We start from the raw sequence: 11,130 nt of genomic DNA, 5'->3' as shown, positions 1-11,130 counted from the left end.
ATCTTTTACTTCCAGGGTTCTTTGTTTTTGTTTTTTTTTCTTGCTCTCATAATTAGGTTAACTTTCATCAGTCAATACATTTCTGCAACACATTTTTTATATGATATTAATTTTTATCTGTTTTCGCAACGCCTACGGACTTCAGGAATGCAGTTGAGTTGGAGGAAAACAGATCTTCTAACGAGCGGTTACATTGGTTATGTCGTGGAAATCATAGGATAAGTGTTATAATGTGGTATTTCAGGTGGTTTGACTTTCAACATTGAAGCAGTTTTTAAAAAAAATCGTATAGTTGAGATATTAACCATTTTTCTGTTCGAGCTTTTCCTACTGACAGGAAATATTTCATCAAAGAATGTTTACTTCTCATTTGCTTTCTTGCAAGCTTGTTAGCAAGCTGTCATGCAAGGAAAAATGCTTGCACAGCTTTCGTCTGAATTTGGATAGAAGCTTTCGCAGATCTTCAGGCGTTTGAGAAGCCATGAAATAAAAATGCGTAAAAATTTCTTTCTCAGCAATTCTCTTTGGATAAATGTATGACTCGTGCTGAAAAAAAACCCACTTTTGCTACTTGTTACATCAATAACAGGTTGAGCTCTGTAGTGAAAAGGAATAGCGTATATTATATATTAAAGTAATGATAAAATTATATTTCAGCTTTTCAATAATCTCATTGGATGAAAATTTATGTTTTTTTTTCAGGTTAAAATATGGATCCATACTATATTTTTTTATAAAACTTTATTTTCAGTTGATTTGAATGCACGACAGTTAAGTTATAAAAAAAATAAAAAAACTACATTAACGATATTCTACCTCTTCCGATAAAAATTGATCATATTTTTCTGCGATATGTATATACTTTTTTCACCCATCATAAATATCTATCTCTGTCCATAACTGAAGACATGGAGCAAATAAGGAATATATATATACCAATATTTACTTTTCGGTTCTGTAGTATTTTTAAGCCAAGAAACCTTCTCTAAACCGTATCGTACCATAGTTTACAATATCTCATCTGTTTTTTTTCTTTCAAACAATAGTTTTGTTCTTTTGATTAAATATTGCTTTTTTATGTAAAGAGTGTCAGAAAAATGCGAAAAAAAAATCAATAATGTAGCAATTTTGGAAACCGATAGATTTCAGATTCCAATGAGTGATTGAAAGTAGCTATAAGCGTTAAAAGTCAGTGAAAATTGTTAAAAGCAAGCGAAAGGAATTAATTTGTAATAAGAAATTCAGTTAAAGGAAAATTAAAAAATAATAATTTGTTTCTGTTACGGCACAAGTGGTGCGATTGCGATTGGACTTTGATCCCATACCAGGTTCATCGCATCGTCATCAGTTATATCGAACTCAATTATATTGACCCTTCCCGAGCGAGCGCCCCAGCCTTTAAAACCCGGCCACAACAAAGTTGCAATCATCAATCAAAGTGCAACCAAACACCAGAATGTGGCCATTCTCATCGGAACCAGAAGTAAACGTGGAGAACAACATCTCCACACACAACGCGATCGGGTACTCGATCGACGCGTTGTTCGTGGTCATCATCATCATCATAATCATCGTTTGGCGATGGCGACGAAATGTGCGCCGTCTGCAGAAAATGGAAGAATTGGCGGCACGGCTCGCTCGGGAACGAGCCTCGAGTGAGGTTTGAAACAAAACGAATAAAATCAGTTCAAAGTTGGAACTCGTGTCATTCACTTGGATGACAACCCTTTGTGTGAAAATTCTCGTGTTATGTTTAGACTTAACAGTTTACTTAACATTTTTTGGTGCCGAAACCCGGGAACAATTCCCGTTGCAGCAGTTAGCCTTCACCACGTGGAGTCGCAAGAATTCTCACGGTCCACTTCCAATCATTGCAGGCCCCAGCAGAGCCGAAGAATCGTTTGGTCAGCCGCTCGAAAACTTCAGCGCAGTTTTGCAGCCCAGCAGCAGCGAAGGATTCCGGATTTTCGCCCTCCAGTAGGATTACCGGTAGTTCCAGTCGGTGAGGTTAGGTTGAGCGCATGGTTTGTCATCGAACAAAGGTACGTGAACTTTTGATTGTTTTTTACTAAGAACGACGGAATGGCACCGCTCAAGAAGGCACCCAAGAGCATTAAATTAAAATCTTTGGTTCGCCGTCGTAGTAACATTATCGGTGCTGCCCAACTGATAAAACGCTTTGATGATGACTTTATTGAAGAACAAAGAGGGCAATTGCCTGTTAGAATTGAACGACTCGAAGAGTTATTTCGCGAATTCGAGCACATTCAAGACGAAATAGAAGATTTGGAGGATGAATTAGAAGAATTTTGTGATCAGCGTCGAGAATTGCATAACCTATATTACGAGTTGAAGTCATCATTGCAATCCAAATTATCTTCCGGACAATTCGCACATAACCCTACTTCTAACAATCAAACCGATTCAGCACCACCTATAGCAAATGTTCGACTTCCAGAAATAAGATTGTCGGAATTTTCTGGTGAATTTGGAAAATGGGAAGCCTTTCGTGATCTTTTTACGTCGCTTATTCACAACAACAGTTCCCTGCCAGCAGTGCAGAAAATGCATTACCTACGTGGTGCCCTAACTGGCGAAGCATCGCGCATTATATCGTCCTTGGAAATTTCGTCTGTGAATTATACTATTGCATGGAAGCTGTTGAAGGAACGATTCGAAAATTCTAACTTTTTGATTAAAAATCATATGGCAGGCCTTCTTTCTGCAACACCACTTAAGAAGGAATCATCATCTGGGCTTTCCGAACTGGCTGATGAGTTTGATCGTCATGTTCAGTTATTAGATAAACTTGAAAATCCTGAAGTTCACTGGAACTCTTTTTTGGTTGCACGTCTGAGCCAATGTCTTGATCCAGCTTCTTTGCGTGAATGGGAAACTACTAATTCGACTACGGTTCGACCCACTTATAAACAGCTTCTGGAGTTTATTCATAAAAGATCACGTCTTATTCAAACTCTAATGCTCTCCCAAAATAATCCTTCCCACTCCGAACCACCAAAACCAAGTAAGTCGCGCCTCACCACAGCCCACGTTGCCTCTGATAACATCCCAAGGTGTGTTTGCTGCAAAAGGGCACACTTTTTATTCCAATGTTCCCAATTTACAAATGACTTCACACCTCGTCAACGCTTTGAGATGGTGAAGAAAAATGGGCTATGCATCAATTGCATGAAGGGAACTCACCTCGCGAAGGATTGCTCCAGTGGGTCTTGTAAAACCTGCTCTAAAAAACACCACACTCTGCTGCACCTACCTCCATTCACACCACACGGGCAGCAGACCTCGCAAAGGGCAGCAATCCCTTCGCAAAGCTGCTTATCGCAGCTCGAGTCGTCGGCCGGTAGCTCAGCGCTTGAGCAGTCACACGCTTCACCACCCGCGAACTCGTCGCCCGCTTCTGATTCGATTCCTCCCACTTCGTCGCGTTTAACGTTAAATTCAGATTCACTACCTCCCACTACCGCCTGTCAAAGTGCTGAAGTTAAATCGAATTCTGGAAGTTTCGTCATGCTGTCAACTGCAGTGATCAAAGTTCTTGATGCTGATAACAAATACCAATTCGCCAGAGCACTACTGGACAGTGGCTCTCAACCAAGCTTTATTTCCGAGTCCCTCTGCCAGCGACTTCGGTTGAAACGAAATAAGCTTAACTCACCTGTAAGCGGTATTGGTCAATCATCCGTGAATGTCCACTTTGGCGTGACTTTGTCCATTGCTTCTCGCTTCGGGGGCTTCGAAACTAGCTTGCAGTGCCTAGTGCTTCCTAAATTAACGGTTGACTTGCCCAGTCATCACATTGATGTTACTCGTTGGCGCATACCTCGTCATCTGCCGCTTGCCGACCCTCAATTCAACATTCGCCAAGGTATCGACCTCATCTTGGGGGCGGAGTTGTTCTTCGACCTGTTACAACAACAGCGCTTCTCGTTGCCATCTGGGTACCCGTCGCTACAGAAGACCGTTCTGGGTTTCATCGTCTGCGGTAAGGTATCAGCTCCAGCCCCCCAACGAGATAACACTCTAACCAGCCATGTTTGTTCCGACGAAGCTCTTAACGTTCAACTTGAAAGGTTTTGGGAAGTAGAAAATTTCGACGATGGCAAGGCATTGACGACTGAAGAGCTGAGCTGCGAAGAGCACTTCAAGCAAACTGTGCAGAGAGATGATTCCGGAAGATATGTCAAGCAAACTGTGCAGAGAGATGATTCCGGAAGATATGTCGTTCGTTTACCCATGCGCACAGAGATGGTTTCGTTGTTAGGAGATTCGTACGCCGTCGCACTCCGTCGTTTCAAGTCAATGGAACGAAAGTTTGCCGCAGATGAAAACCTTCGCCAAGCCTACGTCAATTTCATGGCTGATTACGAGAAGCTTGGACATATGGAGGTGAATCTTCGCGCGTCGTGTAGCCCACAGTTCTTTCTACCCCACCACGCCATCCATCGCCCTGAAAGCACCACTACGAAAATCAGAGTCGTGTTCGACGGTTCTTGTCGTGGTTCCACTCATTTGTGCCTTAATGATGTTCTCTACACTGGTCATTCCGTGCAACCAGCTTTGTACGCCACCGTTATTAACTTTCGAATGCCTCTCTACGTCGTTACTGCCGATATTGAAAAGATGTTTCGCCAAATTTGGGTCCACCCAGAAGATCGAAAGTTCCAGCAAATTCTTTGGAGAGCCAGGCCGTCAGAACCAATCAGCACGTACACACTCAACACCGTTACATACGGTCTCGCCAGTTCGCCATTTCACGCTACTCGAATTCTCGAACAGCTAGCTGCCGATGAAGGAAAATACTACCCATTGGCTGCCCAGATCTTACGAAACGGAACCTACATGGACGATATTCTCACAGGTCACAACGATCCGAAAACTCTCGAAGATAGCTGTCACGAACTCATCGAAATGCTCTCAAAGGCGGGCTTCGTTTTGCGGAAATTCGCCACAAATGACCAGTCAATACTGTCCAAAATACCATCCGAATTGTGGGAATTGAAAAACGTCTTGGAGCTAGACAGAACAGCCGCAATAAAAACCCTGGGTCTCCTTTGGTTTCCACATAGCGACAGCTTACGATTCAAGGTGCCTGTCCTTCCGGAATCAAGCGGTATCACCAAGCGCATCGTAGTGTCGGAAATGGCGCAGTTATTCGACCCCCTGGGCTTGTTAAGTCCTGTAGTAATGCAAGCTAAAATGTTCGTGCAAAGGCTCTGGGCGGAGCATCTACCTTGGGACACAGAACTCGCAGAAGATCTCAGTAGTTGGTGGAAGCAATACCGTAGAACTCTCCAGCGGCTCCTGGATATCGAAATTCCACGCAGAGTGATAGGAAATACTCACCATCAATACACCCTCCACTGCTTCTGTGATGCTTCAAAGGGCGGTTACGGGTGTAGCATCTACGTCGTTTCGCCGGATTTGTCTGGAACGCTTCAGTCTCGCCTACTTACGTCGAAATCTCGCGTCGCCTCCCTGAAGGGTCATTCCATCCCTCGCTATGAGCTCTGTGCTGCACTGTTGGGAAGTCAGTTAGTAGACAACCTTCGTAAAACCACCGTTTACACGCAGCCGGCAATATTCTTGTCGGATTTGACAATTGTGCTTTATTGGATTAAGTCACCGTCACATAAATGGAAGGTATTTGTGTCAAATCGCATCGCCGAAATTCAGCGCCTCACGAAAGATTGTCAATGGAGGCATATACCAACGGAGTTGAATCCTGCCGACAAGGTTTCCCGAGGCGTTCTTGCGAGCGAGATTGTCGGAGACGAATTATGGTGGCATGGTCCGGGGTTTCTAACCTCCCCTGTAGAGCAATGGCCCGATTCGAAGGTTTGTGTGGAGAATTTTCCCGAGCAAGATTGCGAAGCACAAGTTGTGGTATCTCTTCACAGTCAATATCTTGAGACATCACTCATAGATCGAACGTCAGAACTTGCAAAGCTTTTAAAGATTGTGGCATTCTTCTATCGTTTTCACAATAATTGTCGTCTCGAAGAATCTAAGCGGTACAAAACTAGTCTCACACCTTCAGAAATCGATCACGCATTGAAAGTTCTCATTCGTATGGTACAAAGAAGTACCTTCCACCTGGAAATGCAGATTTACGATCTCAAACGTACATCTTCCTCAACTAAGACGGTCAGTTCGAAGTCCCCGCTAAAGAATCTGAACTTGTTCATGGACGAATTTGGCTTGCTCAGATTGAACAGTCGTCTTACAAATCGAAATGCTCCCTTCGACACTAGATGTCCAATACTACTGCCAGCCAAACATCGACTTTCCTGGTTGATTGCAAGATCGATTCACCTTCAAACATTCCACGGTGGACCTGGTCTGGTTCTTGCTACGCTGCGTCAGCGCTTTTGGCCGCTCCAGGGTCGAGTTCTAGTCCGAAGCAGCGTTCGTCAGTGCATAACGTGCTTCCGCTGCAATCCAACGCGTAGTACCCAGATGATGGCACCTCTACCCGCAGTTCGCGTTACACCTGCTAAAGTCTTCGCATACACTGGACTAGACTACTGTGGGCCGTTCAACGTGCGTCCGTTAAGTGGGAGAGGCTCGTCGGTCAAAATGTACGTCGCGCTCTTCGTTTGTTTTGTGGTGAAGGCTGTGCACCTCGAAGTTGTGGCGGATTTGACGTCGGTCGCGTGCATCAACGCCATCAAACGCTTTGTGGCAACCCGCGGCCGAGTGTGCGAAATACACTGCGATAATGCGACCGCTTTCGTCGGGGCGGATCGTGAGTTGCGCGCGCTTCGTCGACAGTTCCTGCAGCAGTTTAAAACTCCGGATTGGGACAAATACAGCTTGGATAGTGGAATCACCTTTCGTTTCATCCCTGCCCGGTCACCACACTTCGGCGGACTCTGGGAGGCAGGAATAAAATCGTTCAAGTATCATTTCCGCCGTATCGTCGGACAAAAATCCTACAATGTCGATCACTTTCTAACTATAGTCACCCAAACCCAAGCTATTTTGAATTCCCGACCAATAGCCTCCCATCCTGATCATCCTCAAGACCTAGAGCCCTTAACACCCGGTCATTTTTTGATTGGGGAACCACTAATTTCGATCGCCGGACCAGATATAACTGATTTGAACCCAAATCGTCTCAATCGCCTGCAGGACATGAAACGAACTGTTCAAGATTTCTGGCGCAGGTGGGCCAGAGACTACACGAGTCAGCTACACCAACGCAGCAAGTGGAAGCAGCCAAGTTCTAATGTCCAAGTTGGTCAATTAGTGCTTCTTCAACAAGACAACCTTCCCGTTCTGCAGTGGCCTCTCGGGCGTGTCGAAAAAATATTTCCTGGTAACGATGGTCGAGTACGAGCGGTGCTGGTCCGCACAGCTCAAGGGCAGTACAAACGTGGGGTCACCGAAATCTCCATTCTTCCAATCGACCCAGACGAAGACGAAGGAAAGGTGACAACTGACGAAGGTTTATCGGAAGAAACACAGTTGAACGTGGCAGTTCAACGCCGGCCGGAATGTTAATGAAAATTGTTAAAAGCAAGCGAAAGGAATTAATTTGTAATAAGAAATTCAGTTAAAGGAAAATTAAAAAATAATAATTTGTTTCTGTTACGGCACAAGTGGTGCGATTGCGATTGGACTTTGATCCCATACCAGGTTCATCGCATCGTCATCAGTTATATCGAACTCAATTATATTGACCCTTCCCGAGCGAGCGCCCCAGCCTTTAAAACCCGGCCACAACAAAGTTGCAATCATCAATCAAAGTGCAACCAAACACCAGAATGTGGCCATTCTCATCGGAACCAGAAGTAAACGTGGAGAACAACATCTCCACACACAACGCGATCGGGTACTCGATCGACGCGTTGTTCGTGGTCATCATCATCATCATAATCATCGTTTGGCGATGGCGACGAAATGTGCGCCGTCTGCAGAAAATGGAAGAATTGGCGGCACGGCTCGCTCGGGAACGAGCCTCGAGTGAGGTTTGAAACAAAACGAATAAAATCAGTTCAAAGTTGGAACTCGTGTCATTCACTTGGATGACAACCCTTTGTGTGAAAATTCTCGTGTTATGTTTAGACTTAACAGTTTACTTAACAGTCAGTTATGTCTTTTTTTCTAAGAGGTAATGAATTAGAATAATAGAAAAACAGTTCAAAAATTACACTTATGATATTAAAAGTATCATAGTATAATTTTAAAACTACATCTAAAATCTGCATCAACATAGAAAAGAACATCAATTTTGTTCTGAACCTTCCCAGTTCCTGAACCTTCCCAGTTCCATTTACTTTCTCCTTACTATATAGAACATATTGCTTTACTACATCTTAATTGCTGTAGAATTATTTATTTCTTTTAAATTGACCTTCTCATAAAAATCCTCAAACTCAATCATAAAAATTCTACACAACATACACAAACGATATGCTACACAGACACACACACACACACACACACACACACACACACACACACACACACACACACACACACACACACACACACACACACACACACACACACACACACACACACACACACACACACACACACACACACACACACACACACACACACACACACACACACACACACACACACACACACACACACACACACACACACACACACACACACACACACACACACACACACACACACACACACACACACACACACACACACACACACACACACACACACACACACACACACACACACACACACACACACACACACACACACACACACACACACACACACACACACACACACACACACACACACACACACACACACACACACACACACACACACACACACACACACACACACACACACACACACACACACACACACACACACACACACACACACACACACACACACACACACACACACACACACACACACACACACACACACACACACACACACACACACACACACACACACACACACACACACACACACACACACACACACACACACACACACACACACACACACACACACACACACACACACACACACACACACACACACACACACACACACACACACACACACACACACACACACACACACACACACACACACACACACACACACACACACACACACACACACACACACACACACACACACACACACACACACACACACACACACACACACACACACACACACACACACACACACACACACACACACACACACACACACACACACACACACACACACACACACACACACACACACACACACACACACACACACACACACACACACACACACACACACACACACACACACACACACACACACACACACACACACACACACACACACACACACACACACACACACACACACACACACACACACACACACACACACACACACACACACACACACACACACACACACACACACACACACACACACACACACACACACACACACACACACACACACACACACACACACACACACACACACACACACACACACACACACACACACACACACACACACACACACACACACACACACACACACACACACACACACACACACACACACACACACACACACACACACACACACACACACACACACACACACACACACACACACACACACACACACACACACACACACACACACACACACACACACACACACACACACACACACACACACACACACACACACACACACACACACACACACACACACACACACACACACACACACACACACACACACACACACACACACACACACACACACACACACACACACACACACACACACACACACACACACACACACACACACACACACACACACACACACACACACACACACACACACACACACACACACACACACACACACACACACACACACACACACACACACACACACACACACACACACACACACACACACACACACACACACACACACACACACACACACACACACACACACACACACACACACACACACACACACACACACACACACACACACACACACACACACACACACACACACACACACACACACACACACACACACACACACACACACACACACACACACACACACACACACACACACACACACACACACACACACACACACACACACACACACACACACACACACACACACACACACACACACACACACACACACACACACACACACACACACACACACACACACACACACACACACACACACACACACACACACACACACACACACACACACACACACACACACACACACACACACACACACACACACACACACACACACACACACACACACACACACACACATCATAAAACCTTTAAAAAAAAAAAACCCTCCAAATATCCCTGATGCAGGAGAGAAGGAATACTCTTTGGTAGAGAAACTTGGATCAGGTAGGTAAAACAAGGTAACAAAAAAAAATAGTTCAGCAGGTTAAATTATGTTGACCATCATTGATTGTGCCGTTATTGATTTCATTTCATACATTAAAAGGATCGAAAAATTAAAAACTTGAAAACAATCTACCGATTTCTTACCAACGACAAAACACACACACACACGTATGTCGTAAACTTAGGGCTGGTCCTCGTTCCCTTGCCGTCTTCAAGTTGCTGCTTTTCCACTGCTCCGTGATCTTCTCACTACGAAATCCGAATTTAGAATGGCCATAAAGCACGAGTGCTGTTCTTTTTATAGGCAATATGTCCAGGCGTTCCGCCTACAATCAAAGTAGTCCGTTTTGGCAATTATGTCATATTCTTTGTCCGTCAGTCAGTGATGCATATTTGAGATATCATGAACTGTTGGTTTTCTCTCTTTTTCTTGTCTCATCTGTATCCTACAACGTATAGAAACACGCATTAAAATTATAAGTCAATAGTTTACTAGCATTTTTTGGTTTTACTGAATAGAGGGATGATGGTTTGTAATAATACAAAGATTGTTTGTTTTAGATCGGACGGAAAGTGAACAGGTTATGAAATTAAACAAGGTGGGTTCCAGCTACAGGTAAGCTGAGAGTGTCTAGAGGTAAGACAGGTAAAAAGGTAAGATTATTTTACCATA

The 11,130-nt window shown here is 44.3% G+C and overlaps 1 protein-coding gene across 1 annotated transcript; it reads left to right on the top strand.

The window, feature by feature from the left end:
* Positions 1-2,082: 2,082 nt before the first annotated feature.
* Positions 2,083-7,524, top strand: LOC129752116 (uncharacterized). The gene has a single exon (XM_055747906.1). It carries the CDS (start codon positions 2,083-2,085, stop codon positions 7,522-7,524), a length of 5,442 nt encoding a protein of 1,813 aa, XP_055603881.1.
* Positions 7,525-11,130: the final 3,606 nt, after the last annotated feature.

This window comes from Uranotaenia lowii, chromosome 3 (genome assembly GCF_029784155.1).
Source record: "Uranotaenia lowii strain MFRU-FL chromosome 3, ASM2978415v1, whole genome shotgun sequence".
Taxonomy (NCBI): domain Eukaryota; kingdom Metazoa; phylum Arthropoda; class Insecta; order Diptera; family Culicidae; genus Uranotaenia; species Uranotaenia lowii.
Note: the sequence above shows the minus strand (reverse complement) of the source record. Positions and strands in the feature narration are given on the sequence as shown.

Excerpts from the sequence above, each read along its gene's own strand:
- LOC129752116 (XM_055747906.1), top strand. The coding sequence starts at position 2,083 with ATGGCACCGCTCAAGAAGGCACCCAAGAGCATTAAATTAAAATCTTTG.